The sequence below is a fragment of the Mizuhopecten yessoensis genome, unplaced genomic scaffold, assembly GCF_002113885.1.
Source record: "Mizuhopecten yessoensis strain PY_sf001 unplaced genomic scaffold, ASM211388v2 scaffold8657, whole genome shotgun sequence".
Classification (NCBI taxonomy): domain Eukaryota; kingdom Metazoa; phylum Mollusca; class Bivalvia; order Pectinida; family Pectinidae; genus Mizuhopecten; species Mizuhopecten yessoensis.
The window spans coordinates 543,416-560,076 of NW_018407656.1; the positions used below are offsets into that span (position 1 = coordinate 543,416).

The 16,661-nt window shown below is 37.9% G+C and overlaps 2 protein-coding genes across 3 annotated transcripts in view; one reads left to right on the top strand and one right to left on the bottom strand.

Annotated features, from left to right (window-relative positions):
• LOC110456318 lies at positions 1-14,909 on the top strand. Of its 2 annotated transcripts, none has more exons than XM_021506987.1 (2): positions 1-577; positions 14,829-14,909. In XM_021506987.1, the coding sequence occupies exons 1-2, from the start codon at positions 277-279 to the stop codon at positions 14,882-14,884; spliced, it is 357 nt and encodes a 118-aa protein (XP_021362662.1). In that variant the 5' UTR covers positions 1-276; the 3' UTR covers positions 14,885-14,909. The 2 variants fall into 2 exon arrangements, with proteins under 2 accessions (XP_021362662.1, XP_021362661.1); XM_021506986.1 differs by lacking the exon at positions 14,829-14,909 and adding an exon at positions 3,144-3,715.
• The window catches only part of LOC110456317 (angiopoietin-related protein 7-like), a 25,172-nt gene continuing 13,540 nt past the window's right edge, over positions 5,030-16,661 (bottom strand). Inside the window, exons 2-5 of the mRNA XM_021506985.1 lie at positions 10,466-10,578; positions 8,627-8,726; positions 7,139-7,303; positions 5,030-6,323 (exon numbers count right to left, since the gene is read on the bottom strand). Of these exons, the coding sequence (XP_021362660.1) occupies positions 6,064-6,323; positions 7,139-7,303; positions 8,627-8,726; positions 10,466-10,578 (638 nt within the window). The 3' untranslated portion in view covers positions 5,030-6,063. The remainder of the gene's footprint in view (positions 6,324-7,138; positions 7,304-8,626; positions 8,727-10,465; positions 10,579-16,661) is intronic.

A 16,661-nucleotide genomic window follows, 5' to 3' on the forward strand; every position in this document is an offset into this window, starting at 1 on the left:
ATATGCTATAGTGTATTCATTAAACAAGTGTTGTTGGTGACACACTTTCTTAACTGCAGAAGGAACGTCCTTATCCGGATTCCGATGATCCGAAGAATCCGTTATTCCGAACAGTCTGCTGGATAACTTTCATTTCGATCAAGGTTTTCATTACAGAACTTTACAGATACGTATACAGTATCGGGTTAATCATTGATGTCTATTGTTCATTTTTTGAAATGTGATAATTTTTCAAGGATTGAATCATGGAAACTGAAATATTCATAATTAACTAAAATGGATAAACTTGCCGAATACCGGTCCAGCGAGGAAGACTCGTCTGAGGGACTGTATGAATCGGATGATAACGATTACGCCATCCCTTCCGTGCAGACGAAAAATAAACATCGTACATGTGGCTCAATGTATCTTCCTTCCGCGAAATCGCATTCGTCAAATTCGAAAAACAATGTCCGGACAGAGAATCTGGATGCTGAAAGTACTTCAGATACACTTCCGGAAGAAGGTGAGATAGTGAGCAAACCTATTTCCGCTGTCAAAGCCCCGGCTGTGAGGAAGGGAAAGTTAAAACGACGAGGTAAACTTGTGAATTTGTACATTATATTTATTTGCTGTTTACGAAGTTATGTTTTAGATGTTATAAGTTAATTGGTACCGCCACATCAGTTATAATGGCAAAGAAGAGTTCCACTTTTTTTTTTTTTGAAATAGAGTGATCACCCTTGTATAAAGAGGATGTGTGTAGAAGTTTTCCTGGCTTAGAGTAACTTCCCCTGTCAAGATGTGCATTTCATCGTTGGTCCCATAATTAGGACTCTCATTTTGATTCTGTGCATTTAATTTTTAATTCCTGGTTGACAGCATTGGTTAAGTGTAGACTTGGTGGTATAAAGGTCTTCACTTCGTGACTCCTGCACTTTTCCTGTTTTTGTTTGTTTTGTTTTTGTTTTTATTTTGTATTTGTTTTTAATATTGAAATTACAAACAACCATAGTTCTGTGAAATTTCATGTTTGCTATATAAAACGCGCAGGAGGTCGGATGTGGAGTGGGGGTGGGGTGGGGTTTTGGTTGTTAAGCGTTTGCAGATGTAGCAACATTTTCAAATAGGAATATTTTAAAATGTTTTTTTTTTTTTGTGCTTGATTTGCAATATGGCCGACGAGGCTGGGCTGTTGTATAGTGATGAGAATTATATTTATCATCTATATACTACTTTATACCACCTTCCGGTAGCATGATACATTCATTATCATTGGTTGTCAGTATAAGACGAAGTTGAGAACGACTTGAGAACAACTTGAAAAGAACTTCAGAACGGATTTTCCCATTGCCCAGCACTTGGGAACATATTTTCTCAAAAAAGAACGTCTGCTCACGCCAGGTGACGTACAAAACCGGAAATAGTGATTCTATTTGTTTACGTTTGTCACAGGCGATCGTTGACCATTGAGCTTAGAAGTCATTTGGAAAACATGGTGTTTAGTTTTGTTTTTGTGAATGGAGAAATATATAAGTAGTAGTATATAAATGATAAATAGTTAATCATACAGTATTTTCAGCGTTTGTCGCTCGAACAATTTTCTCATCGCTCGCATGTAGATAAATTCTCGAGGCCACCTGCGGTGTCGCCTCTCGACTTTATCCATTTACGTGCTCGCGATGAGAAAATTGTTCTCACGACAAACTCTGAAAATACAATGTGATAATCTATAAATCATCACTCCTTATTTTCAGTATTTGACACGATCAAAATAATCATCGCTAGCAGGTGGATAAAATTAGGACAATGACGCACCTAATCTCGACTGTGTGATAAACTGTTTATCACCTAAATACTAATACTTGATATAACTCGCAAGTTAATAAAAGTCGAGAAAAACCCCATATGGTGCCGCGTTGTCATCTGTGAGATTCCGTCTACCAAAATTTGGGAACAAAAACATGTTTGCTTCGAGTTTATCTACAATGTATTTTCAATTAATTTGGGGAGGGGATCTGAAAACTACGACGGACTATTTCACTATACGCTGAGCTTTTATAACTAGAGTGGTGTTCCGCTTCAGCTGTCACCAACAGAGAGCAGATTTTGGAGAAAATAGATTTCCAGGTGGTTCTTAAGCTCTTCTTAAAGTGTTCCCACATTGACCTTCCATGCTAAAGTATTTAGTATGCTACTGAAAGGCGATATATAGCTCAGTTATAGGTAAAACAAATTATAACAGAAGAACTAGAAACATTCCCCAGCACATGGGAACGTATTTTCTCAAAATAGTACGTCTGTTAGATTTTATCCACCTGCTCGCGATGAGGAAAAACTGGTGTTTCCGTATTCTGTCGATGACCCTAATACTGTCGCCAGAGTCAAATGTGGGCTCCGAACCATCGTAAAGGAATTCCCAATGCGGGCGAACATAGACTGGATTTTCTGCCTTCAAGTAGTTTTTCTACTCTCCGTTAGATTTTGCTTCGAAAATACAATACTATCAACGGCACACCATATTAAAAAGAGATGGTTCTAAGGGAGGTAATCCAGTCTATGACACATTCGGATCCAAAAAACCCGACCTTAATATCAAAATGTAAAAGAACATATTTGCAATGCTAGTCCAAGCAGTAAAGTGTAAGGTTGGTATGATTGGTGTTTAACCGTCAAAGTACATTTAAATTTTCAAGCTTACAAAATGTGCATATATCATGTCCTAAGTCATGGATGCTTAATTGTACTATATGTACATTGTATGTTTAAACATTCTTCAGATGTAGTCGACGAACACACACACACACACACACACACACACACACACACACACAATAGCATTGATCAACGTTGCGGCTAGCCGGGGGACATATTGTTTTCAAATATTAGCTACATCCTATTATATTTCTATTTTGTTTTTATGTAATGTAACTGTTCTGTGTTTTTTCTGTGTCTTGATAAAGGAGCGGAATGCTCCGAAAATTGGACAACCTCTACACCGCTTGAACTTCCTTGCCCCATATACCAAATCACGTCATTCTTTGTATCCTTCAAACATACGCTTGTAAGGATCCAGTGTAATTTGGGAATTTACCGATGATATTACTTCTTTGACCCATGTATACTTAAATATGTTTTTACACTTTTTTCTCCACTACATTTAGGTCTGGCTATAGTCGCATTCTCAGCCTACATGCGCACGTGCGTAGATCCTCTGGTCGATGACGTTATTCCGTTTGAAAAGATTACAATGAACTATGGAAGAGGTTACAAACGACATTTGAGTACATTCGTATGCCCTCGGTCGGGTACGTACATGATTACGTGGCGAGTTGTGTTGATTGAAGTAAGGGAGACTACTCTCAACCTCATGGTGAACGGGACAGTCAGGAAGCGAACCACGTTTGATTGTACCGACAGTTCAGATAACAACAAATGTGAACGGGAAGAAATTATAAAGTTGTTCATGAGGGATCGGGTCTGTATAACATTGTATGATGGTGATAGCAAACTTCTTCGTCCAACTAAATGTAAGTTTGCTGGAATAAGACTTATGAGGTAAAAATGTGCTGTTCCCTATTTCCAACCCTTACGACGTCATGATTTCTCAGCGATAACCTGGTGCATGAAGTACAGTAAAAATTCCGGAATCACCACTAGTGAAATCAGATATCTTGGGATGTGCACAAAATAAATATGTATTCATTAATAAACATACCAACAGGTCCAGTGCATTTGAGACATTAAAGAGTTATCTTTAAAATATCTTTGTTTTGTAATGACAAAAAAAAAGGACGACATGCAATGTGACGTAAAAGCTCGTGCGAGCTCCCAAGTACGTGCAAGAGTGCTTTTGCAATAGATTACAAAAGTAATGCCGCCCAACGCTTTGTCTACGATCTTTTTCATTTTATATATATATATATATATATAAGTGGGGAGGATGGGAGATATGGGCCCGTACTCATGATACCATTCACATGCTCCATCATGAATTCTGTTCTCAAGCCAAGTTTCTTGTACATGTTAATCGCTTAAAATCATGTAATACGGTCAAAAAGTCGAGTGAAAACATTGAAAACAGTATCCGGTTTTAAGTTTCCAAAATTCTTCCATAAAATTGACAAACTGATTATATATTTTTTAATTTATCATCGTAAATTAAGAGTTTGAACATGATAATGGTTTCATGAATATGGGTCCTGGACTGTGAAGGCTCCAAAGAACACAAACACAACACACATGGAGGCACGTCCTTGAATGACCTCAGCTGTTAAAAGGACGTTCAATTAATTGCACATGTAATATAATCTAATCTATCGCACAGGTACAGTAGTATTCATAGCACAGGTACAATACACATGTATCACAAAAAGAGTTCGTTTGAATACATTATTTCTTGAAGGAAGAATTATATGAAACGAGTTTTCTAAATAAATATTACCATTAACATCTAATTATTGACCATGAGGATAGTAGCCATTTAAGTGTTGGTTATTGATGGGATGTTTTATGGATTTACATCAAGTTGAAATAAAAAAAAATGATGCCATTCCAATGACTGCGTGTACAAATACGCTGAACACTTCAATGTAGGTCCAAATAAAGATGTAACAAATTCTCAGGTCCCTGTGGTTATACATAATTAACATATATACATGTACATGAACATGTAACGCGTATTTGAAGTCATTTTGTGTATCTCGTCAAGCTGGGTTTATTATATGTACAATAATTATACAGCATTTCCGCAGCAGAACCCTAGCCAAATGGAAAACGTCACGTTCAACTGCTACTGCGCAGTTAATAAGTCCATTCAATTAAGCATGAAACAGCATTCTGTTCCGTGTTATAGGACCATAACACAGAACAGAATTTCTTCATGCTTATATTTACATTTTTTCATATCATTTTCATTTTTAAATTCGAATTTCGCGGTGTTTGTTCAAGAGGTAGAACGTGACTTTCCCCTTAAAAAATAAAGTTCGTAGAAATTAACACAAAAATATCGTTAGAATTGCCACAATTTAATCAATAAATATATGCATTTTACAATATATCATTGAATCATTATGGATGTTTTGACTATTTGCTTTTCTAGTGCGGAGGGGAATAGCTATCCGGTAGTTAGTTGGTCCCGCGGAGATATCACTACGCCCGTGTTATGGTCTCATAACACGGAACTGACCTTTGTAGTGTTATATAGTGGCAATGCAGAGCAAATGTAAATATCATATGATAAACGTCAAACAAGTTGCAACAAACCAGTTTATTGCTGTTTTAAACTTGAATACAGACAAGCAATACACGAACAATAAGGTTATAGACTTGTATGATACAATGGTCAAATATAAACGGTGGTTCTATCCACAGCTGACGGTGAACGTCCTGCTACATTTACACACTCTGCGTACCAAATCAGAATGAAGCTATATTTTCATTAACATTTTTTTTCAGTTAATAAAACTAAGGTTACAACAAATCAATACCACGAAAACGAAACTTAATGCAAATGAACTACTTAGATGTTAAAATTACAAAAATAGTTTTATTATATGGACAAAAATACGACAAAATAGGTCTCTAAGATAAATCACGGTTTAATCCTATAAACAAAATACGACAGACAAAGTATTGCAGGTCTCTAATTGTATAAGTTAAAACATAGTATTATCTTATGTGCAAAAATACCACAGATAAAGTATTTTATGTCTCTAAATCAGGAACTTCACAGAATGATGTACAGTGTATTAATTGTGTTGTAATTTAAAACTTTGTATAAATCAGAAATAATTGAGATGTTCCGTAAACAAGCAACATCAATTTAAGTTTGGTTTAGATATAAGTCATTGTTCAAGGGATACCACTTGACTATCTAAAGCCACTGTGACCTTGACCTTTGACTAAGTAACCACACAATAAACTGGCTTCCCGCGGAGGTTCATTCGCTTTAACGCTTTAAAAATAATTAATTGCTCGAAAGTTATCCCCAAGAAACCAAGAAACCAAGACAGACAAGGCGTTTGAGGGGGCGGGATGAGGCATACAAATGAGAAGATGTGTAAAATCCAACCTCTACCACAGCTACCGTACCATCATCACTGACTCCTTCAACGGGGTTTTACGGCGTTTATGGTTCGGGAAATGCCACCAGAAGATTGCCGAGATCGGGTCTTCTCCCGTGTCTGTCTGATGGCGGCCGTTAAAGTTGGCATCTGTACATTGTCTGAACCACCAAGCGCCATCATGAGTTTGGGCACAGTTAGTAACATGTTCGGGAGCTTCGTCATTGTCCATGTCGAACGTGGTGAATGGTTGGTCATGACTGTGGCTCATGGCATCAGCTTATCACAGAGAAAAAAATCCACAGATTAAAAAAATAAACACTTCATTATCTTACAATGATTATGAAACAAGTAATTTTAACTTATATCAATCAGTCTTGTTGGGTTGGATGTTAGTGCGCGGGGTGTTAATTTGGGAAGAAACTGGAGGATCTGGAGAAAACCCATGTGGTCAGTGACCCAATACCTTTCACGACCGATCGGGGAATCGAACCCGTTAAGTCTTGGTGAAAGGCAAGTGCGATATCCACTGCACCACCCGACCACCAATATTATTATAACCAGCGTGTCTGATTGGATTATATTGATCACATGACGGCGAAATAAAACATATCTTTACTCTCACGCGATCGCGTTCCCCGAGTCGCATTTCCCTTGTTGGAAACATCACTGAAAATGAGCAAGAGGGACCATGCTCGAGGACAGAGCGACTGACGCAGATGACAACAATGGCGCGAAATTTGATGTATTCACTGTTGGTTACTGTTCTAACTCGATAAGATCAAGTATTGCCCTCGAAAGTCTGAGTGAAACGGGCAACAAATGTTCTGAGTGTGAACTTTTTGTTGGACCAGACCGGGATTCGAACCGTAGACTTCAGATTATTATTCTATCGCTCTAATCCGTGGCGCTAACCTGGTCGATGGAAGTGTCCTGGCCGAACTGTGCTGCAGCTTTGTCCAAACGAAAGTAAAGTGGAGGTAACTTCATATAGGAAAAAGTGCAGCGTGACAAGGATCATTCAGGGAAACATCTGTGGTTACGAGTTTAATTCTTGGATTCAAAAGGTAACAAGGAAATACAAAAATACTTACTGGAAACGTTTCCGGAGAAGCCTTTAACATTGAGTCTGTACTTCTTCTCTTCGTGTGCCACTTGGAACCTTGAGTACTCGGCATATCCTGTTGTCCCGTCCCAGGCCTCTAGTTCTACACGTAGGACTCTCGGAGTGTTTGTCAGGAGGTGAAGAATGTCATTGCCTTTGATCGGAATAAAAGCAGAAAGTAAACATACATGGAATCTTAACATTAACCTTACAAACATGTACAAGGATATACTTATTTGTTACCATACTCATATATTGTCGTTGTCATAGAAATGTTTTAAAATGGTTTGAAGAATAAGACAACGCGTAAAAAGGACAAACAAAGAACAATCACCCAACCCATCCCCAACCCCACAACCCCCTACACAAGCAGGCAAAAAACCCACCACCCAACCCATCCCCCGACCCCACAACCCCTTAACGAACAGGCAAACAAACAACCAAACAACCAAACACCCAACCAACCCCACAACCTCCTAATGAACAGGCAAACAAAAATAAACAAACACCCAACCCATCCCCCAACCCCACAACCCCTTAAAAAATAGGCAAACAAACATCCAAACAACCAAACAACCAAACCCCACCCCGACCCCACAACCCCCTAATGAACAGGCAAACAAATAATCAAACAAACAACCCATCCCCCGACCCCACAACCCCTTAACGAACAGGCAAACAAACAATCAAACAAACAACCCATCCTCGACCCCACAACCCTTTAACGAACAGGCCAACAAACTAACAACCAACCAATCCCCGACCCCACAACCCCCTAATGAACAGGCAAACAAACAATCAAACAAACAACCCATCCCCTGACCCCACAACCCCTTAACGAACAGGCAAACAAACAACCAACCCATCCCCCGACCCCACAACCCCTTAACGAACAGGCAAACAAAAAAACAAACAAACAACCAAACACCAAACCCAACCCCCGACCCCACAACTCCCTAATGAACGGGCAATCAAACAATCAAACAATCAAACACCAAACCCATCCCCGACCCAACAACCCATTAACGAACAGGCAAACAAACAAACAAACAAACAAACAAACAAACACTCAACTCATCCCTTACCCCACAACCCCCTAACTAACAGGCAAACAACCAAACAACCAACCCATCCCCCGATCCCACAACCCTTTAACGAACAGGCAAACAAATAAACCAATAACCGACCCATCCCCGACCGCACAACCCCCTACACGAACAGACAAACAAACAAACACCCAACCCATCCCCGACCCCACAACCCCTTAACGAACAGGCAAAAAAATAAAACAACAAACACCCAACCCATCCCCTGACAACACAACCCCCTAATGAACAGGCCAAACAAACAAACACTCAACCTATCCCAGACCCCACAACCCCTTAACAAAACAGGCAAAAAACCTGAAAATAAATAAAAATAAAGCAAGAATTCAACGAAGAAACCCGTTTCTGATTGCTATTTCGTTTTGTCTTACCGAGCCAGAATTCACGCTGTAGATCACCAAAGCCGGTCTTGTAGTTTTTCCAACTACGAGTGAAATTTTCATCTCCTGGTTGCTTTCGTCTCTGTATCACCTAAGCCAATTTAAATCAAGAGTGCGTTGTTGAGTGTGGAAATTAATTATTACCATTGAAAATCAACAAATTTATGTCGGCACAAGAAAGTTGACATTTAACTCATTAATTGAAAGACTTTTTACTTTAGCATTTCGCCTGAGCTTTAAGATCGAAATTGCACCAATATTATGCCGTGATTTTATCATTTCATGTGTTTGGAATATATCATTGAGTGATTTTATGAGTACATGTATATAAATGAGTGTAATATCTTTATTGAACACAGTTGACGGAGAAAAGTACATTGAATTGAACTGTGTGTTATATATATAGAGGTATATCTAACAGTAAGACCAAATATATTTCACGAGTGTGGCTAATATTTTGATGTCTTTCACGAGCTCACAGCAATCTTGAACTATTTCTAAATATTAGTCAAACTCATTATTAAATTCCTTTCATTGTTTATTTTAATATGGTACGTGATTTTATTCATAATTTAACAAGACATGCCAAATTTCTATCAAATTTAATTCTTTAAAAAAGGTCCCATCATACCGACTCAGATCACTACGCGTTGTTGATACTTGACGCGCCAAATCTAAAATGGTGGTGAGTGTTATAACATGCAGTCGCTGTGTCACCATTTATCCCGGTGATGAAATATAAAAACCACCTATGTAAGTTATTCTTAATCATTGTCACATATGACCCTGATTCTTTTATATATTTTATATATTTTCTGTCAATTGCTTGGCCCAACTTTGGACTTTGGACGCTGACACGTGCTCATTTGACATCAGTTTCTTCCGATCAAATAGCTAGAATTGATGGCCTGCATAGTCTACTGGCTTCAATGAAAATGAAAGTTCACTGCGGAATCGAACGCTGTGTTTCCCCGATAATAGTTTCCCCATGATTGTCGACAGAGTAGACTGGGCTGATGAATCAATAAAGATTTTGTCAAGGCCAATGGTAGTTTGTAATCAGTGTTTTGATTGGTCAAATAAACAAAAGTGATATTCTCACTAATGAAAATATCATTTTGACTTTTTTCACCGACTGAAAAATATCACTTTAATAGGATGAATGATTTCCAATATTTCACTGGTGGAAATGTAATTAAATACGGAAAAGTGTGTGAGTTTCTGTGGGGGTCAATTGTGTGTCAGTTGCTGCTGCTGATGAGCTGATCTGGGAGTCGTCTAATATGTGCGGGTGTTTATGCATTTGGAATTAAGTGTATGAGTTGGTGCACAAACATGGTCACACGCTCTCGTGCAATGGTTCGTTAACACCTAAACATCGTCTCAGTTGTGCACTAAATTCTGTTTACTATTATTTAAGCATTAAACAGCTTTCGTATGCGGTTCATCAGCAAAATGAATATCCACTGCATTACCGGAAAACAACATGATCCGCGTTTTCTGGCCCTTAATTTCACGCATGTCCCTTAACTTAAGAACAGTGTCTTATGTTATGTCCATTGGGAAGCATTACTGGATTAAGACAATCTTAACTACCTTAAGATGCGTTCATTAAGTTGAGGCCAAGCCTTGATAAAAAAATACGGCACCACGGGTTTTCTAATGGAGAGGTGCCAATCTACGCTGAGATATATAAACTGTCGTCATCACAACATAGTTTCCAGCCGAATAGCTAGTGAATGAAATGCCATTCTAGAATTGACTGGAGTCTACGTAAAAAGAAATCGCTTATTCTCGATTTCAACATAGTTCCGCAGTTGCCATACTTACAGTCCACGGGCCCTGGGCAGAATCCATGTCACAGAACATGTCGATGTAATTGCCTTCTGTTATTTTAATCCGGTACACAAAACTGAGGGGGACGTCTGTACAGCTGCTGAAACCTAATACTTGAAATATAATTGTTGCCTTATGTTTTATATAGATTTATATCGCTGCTGCAAAGGCAGTCTTAAATTGTGTTTTTTCATTAAAAATTATTGAGAACAAATGTGAAAATATGCTATAATGAAAACAAATAATTTTTCACACCTAAACATGATTTTATATACACGTAATTCTTCCGACGGTAAGTTTTTTTTTTATAGTAGGCCAATAACATGTTGAATTTCAAATATTTTAAAATCCGATCAATTTATTATATAATCATTATATTAAGAATGTTTTGTTTTACCGAATTTTTCGAATGAAGTAGCTCGAAGTCGCGAGATTTAGCCTGAAGCTTAATGATGTTTTATCATATCATCTGCCATCTTCGCTAGCCAAGTGTTCGCTTGTATACACTCCACTTACCCTTGGCGGATATAGCCGTGTTTACCGAGCCTTCAAATTTTCGCGCGGTGCCAATCGATTGCATCCAATGAAATCGCGTCTTACAAATAGCGCTGTTGACGAAGGAAAACAGTAATGGTGACGCCCTTTACGGAAGCACGTTGTCGTTTATGTCCGAGTGTTTTGCCCCAAAAAAAAATAGGCGCGCGATCTTTTGGGAAACTTCTGGAGTGTTAAATCAGTCGGTGGAATATTTGACTACGTGCCATATGTAAATGATGACCTGGGAAAATATGTGTGCTGCCTTTTGATTGTTTCCATATTGCTCTGTCATTTATACTCCGCCTCGACATACACGTGCTTATGTCAACACGCCGATGGAGTGTGTATGTAACAGTCATTCTGATTGGTTAAAAGTGTATTGGGCGCAGAACGATAACTCGGTATATCCGCTAGGTGGCAGGTGAGGGAATTATGAAAACACGGCTATATCCGCCAAGGGTAAGTGGAGTGTATACGAAGCGAACACTTGGCTAGCGAAGATGATCATCTGACCCAGAGGTACTTTAATGGCTAGGAATAAACATACTCGAATGATTCAACTTTATTTATTTAACGAAAGGGACCTGAAAATTTGTTACAGCTATATTTGGACCTAAGCTAAGGTGTTCATGGTAATTGTATACGTATTAGGGGTTTCGATCAACTTTCGGTAAAAGTGCCAATGATGATATATTACATACATTGTACGACAAGGGTAGAAAGCTCTAGAGTCGAAAAATATCCACTTTCTTGCATCAAAAAACACAATTCTAGTTGATGTATGAAAGCATGCATAGTACCGTTGAAAAGATGAGGTTTCGGCATGTGGCTGAAGTCACCTTGATATAGATATGCAAAAAGTGGATTCGGAAACGGTGTGTGTTTTTCGAGGAAACGGAGATCATGTCCGCGGAAGGAGAATATATTTGACGTGCATATAGGAGGTTTTTAAAAGAACAATAATCCATCTTTTAAATGGTACTTAGCATGTTTTCTCTATATAAAATAATAATATACGTGTACAACATTTGATATAGTGCAATATCTAGCTAGAATAAGCCACTCTAAAGCGCTTTACAGTACATAAATATACATTTTATACAATCAATACAAAGAGTATATACATTAATCAATACAATTTTGAGAAATTCGCAGGAGCTGCCTTATCAGGCGCTAACTATTAGTCATATGCCACCTGGCTAATACCTCCTTATACATGTATATGTATGCCTGCGGGTGTGCTGGAGATTTTGTGTGTTCTGTTTGTAGTGGGACCGTGCTTCGAACGGTATCATTTGAAGTGCCACATCACGTAAATTTTACAGCACAGATACCGCAACATCTACCCAAGACCACTTTATACTCCACTTATATAAAACACTTTCTCTGAATATTTCTTGCGTACGACGACTTTGGAGATCGAACTCAAGCCACCTGCTTGGAAGCCGGAGTGTTAACCACTCGACCAATCCGCCCATAAACTTATATCAACTAGAAATGCGGGGGTATTTTTATGCAAGAAAGTTAGGAGGGGTCGTTATTTCGACATCGAGAACTTTCCACCCTTCTCGTATATATCACAATTTGGGTCGGAAATTTTACCGAGAATTGATTTTAACCCCTAAAACGTGAGAAAATATTCTGAACACCTTAGTTTAGGTCCAAATATAGCTGTAAAAATTCCCTAACTATGAGTATGATTCAAACACCAAACCTCACGAATTGGTACTTGATGTCTAAAGATAAATCAGCAGGTATTGATATGATACTTAATGAATTAATTGAATATAAAGATATTGTTGCACCAGTACTAGTTCTGCTGTTTAATAATGCGGTTGAAGTAGGATATTTCCCTCAAGCTTGGGTGTAATTGTTCCTTTATATCAAAAGGGAGATAAGAACAATGTCAATGATTAAAGGGGGAATACTCTAATTAGTCACGTAGCTAAATCATTCATTAGCCTATTAAATAAAAGATTGCTGATATGGAGCGAATCAGAGTGTGTGGTTACAGATGCCCAATTTGGGCTTAAGCCTGGTCTTGGTACACGTGATGCAATATTTGCATTACATAGTTTAGTTAGAAATACTTAACAACAAAATAAACGGCTTTATTGTGTAGTTGTTGATTATACGAAATCTTTTGATTTATGTTACTCATGACAAATTTTATCATCATGACAAAGAAATGGAATACGGGATAGATTGCTGAATGTAATTAAGTCGATTTACAAAAATGTAAAATCTTAAAATCAAGCGGGAAATTTGTTGGTATGTTTCATATGCATGTTGGACTTTTACAAGGGGAGGCTTTATCGCCCATGCTGTTTTCTTTATTTGTTAATGATATGGAAAGCGTACTTATTAATTATAATTGCCAAAGTTATTAATTACAACTATTAAATATATATGTACCCAGGTGAATTAAATATCACCTAGTTTAAGTAAGTTTTAAGTATAATGATTTGTATTGTTTTATTTCTATTTTATTTCTATTTATTGTATAGCAGCAGTCACTATGGACCACTGATTTATAATGTCTAAAGTGGCCACAGGTTTACCTCACCTGTAGCACCGGCAACTCAACTATAGTATATATATTTAGATTTCGTTTCGTTATATTGTGAGTGAAGGATCTGTAAATTGTAGTAACTAATGGCACGTGAAGTCCGTGCTTTACCTGTACAGGTGTGTAAATACCTGGGTTCAACTGGGGGTTTTCATCGAGGTATTTGTTACACACAGAGACGGATGTTCCACGTTGGCTCCGTCAATTATTTTTTTTAAAAATTTGTTTAATTGGGTGTGTATGTGATTTATTGATATTATTATTGTTGTTTTTTTTTTTTTTTTTGATGTAAGTGCAAATTCAACATAGGGAGTATATGCAGACCGTGGTTGTCGAATGTTGGTATGGGTTATATAACAGTTTTAAGAATAAAGTAAGACAAGTGTTGAGTGTATGGTTGAGATGAACAGTTGAAGTGAAATATGTATAGGATAGGTCTGAATTGTTTATACAGTTGTGGGACCGCACAACGCACCAAAAATGGCGTGCGCACACCGTGCATACATCGTTCACACACCGTCCGCACATCGTCCACACATGGTGCGCACAACTGTGCGATTTAGCAATCGTTCGCCCCGTTGTGCGCTTCTCTCCGCACAACTGTGCGATTTGGTATCGTTTGTAGATCAAAATTACGGAATGACAAAAATACGGAAGGCTTGTATGCGATAATGTACACTGTGTATATATCTGTAATTTCTCATCCCAATAATCAAGATTATACAATTTCACAATGCGTATTACACAGTATTACAGTGACCGTTAGGCTGTCAAGAATGGGTTTGGCTCCAAGGTAACAGAACAGGTAAATAACAATTTTATGAGTGTCCGGAGTTTTACCTGACCAGTGCCTGACACACAGAGCTGATATGCGATACCGTTTGACCGTAATAAAAAGGATTTGTTATTTGCANTCCTAAATATAAGAATTTATAGACAGAAAGATAAGTTTATAGATGTTGCTAGAATATAGAAACATACGTAAACATCAAGTTTATATGTTTAACAAGAAACCGTATAAATTGTTAAGGCATTCCTCAATTTACACCAACCACGATTGTTATCGCACAACGTCCGTCCATCGTGCGCACATATGTGCGCAAGCAATGATCGTTCAGCTTTTTATCGTTCGCTCATCGTGCACACACCGTTCACACACCGTGCACACATCGTGCGCACACCGCACATCGTGTAACGTTGTGCGATCCCACAACTGTAGTTCATGCTAATAATTGTTTTTGTTTGTTGTAGTGTTGTTAATTAAACATGTAGGGGATCAGCCTACGGAGGAATGCGCAGGGATTTGAACATCGTGGACTTGGTGATATGCGTATTCCGATGTGGTTTTGGTTGTTTTTGTATTCAGGAACGAGAGAAGAGGATGATTCGATATGTAGTCGTTGTTCAATGTTCAATTCACAGTTTCGTGACATAACGATATACATGAAATTACTTGTAACAAACGACGATATACATGAAATTACTTGTAACAAACGATACCTGATTAGCTAATTATAGCGTATAAAAGAATTATAGTCTTTTTGTTGTTTGTTCACTTACGATTTATAGATATGAAATAATTTATATTCGTATGAGGGACGAAGGAGAATATAATTACTGCATACTTCCCACCTCTCACAATGGAAAACTGTGGGCAATAAATCACTTGCTACCACAGTCCACTGCACACATAATCCCCTTTCACGGCCAATAATGATCACATGACCATGAAAGGGGCTGTGCCCAGTGGACTGTGGTCACAAATGCTGTAAGAAAGGGGAGATAAGCAATAAGTAAGTAACGATGAAGTCAATACAGTGGAAATGATAAACTTAGTTAAAACATTTAAAATAAGAAAAAAAAGAGTTAAAAATGGATATTTCATGATTGAAAAAACAAACAATAAAAATTACTGAGTTGGCGGCGTTATTGATTTCCTTTTCACATGAGAGGATAAGAATTTCCTGGAAAAGTTTATAATCTTTAGGAGCTGTTTCTTTATACAAAATTGCACATTCAAATATACCATTCATTGAAAGAACTGGAATTTCTTACGGATCGATAAACCCTTACATTGTATACATGAACATGGGTTCAATACCCTGTACCTTTGTCACATCTTGAAAATTAAACTGAAAATGTAGTCAGAATTCAACATTGTTTCCCGTATTTTGTTCTAATTGTTGAACAGCCACTCATTACCTTCCCTGACAAAAACACTTGTATCCATTATGAAGGATACACTCAGACTGGGCTATTGAGAATAAAGACAAACTTACCTGGTTCTGATTAGTACTCACTCATGTAAATTATCTGCAGTGTAGGGAATGATTGTCCAGGTGAATTTTTTTTACTCAATTTTTCTGTTATGTTCGAATTGGGAAGCATGCAGTAAGCCAGTTATTGCATGATTTCTCGTCACTCGGGACTTATTAGACCCTGGCTTCGCTCGGGTGTAATAAATCCCTTACTGCATACTTCCCACCTCTCACAATGGAAAAGTGTGGGCAATAAATCACTTGCTACCACAGTCCACTGCACACATAATCCCCTTTCAAGGCCAACCATGATTACATGTAAAGGTTATTGCATGGTTTTCGAGTAACAAGGGATTTATTACACCCGAGTGAAGCGAGGGTGTAATAAGTCCCAAGTGACGAGAAATCATGCAATAACTGGCTTACTGCATGCTTCCCAACTCGAACCAAAACAGAAAAATTGAGTAAAAAATGTTCACCTGGACAATCTTTTTACCTACCCTTCATTGCAGATAATTTACATGTGTGAGTGAGTACTAATCAGAACCAGGTAAGTTTGTCTTTATTCTCAATAGCCAAGTCTGAGTGTATCCTTCATAATGGATACAAGTGTTTTTGGATAACTATCCAGCTCCAGTGTCAGGGAAGGTAAGGAGTGTCTTGTTCAACAATTAGAACAAAATACAGGAAACACTGTTGAATTTCTGACTACATTTTCAGTTTAATTTTCAAGATGTGGCAAAGGTACAGGATATTGAAACCATTTTCATACATACAATGTAAGGGTTTATCAATCCCTAAGGAATTCCATTTCTTTCAATGAATG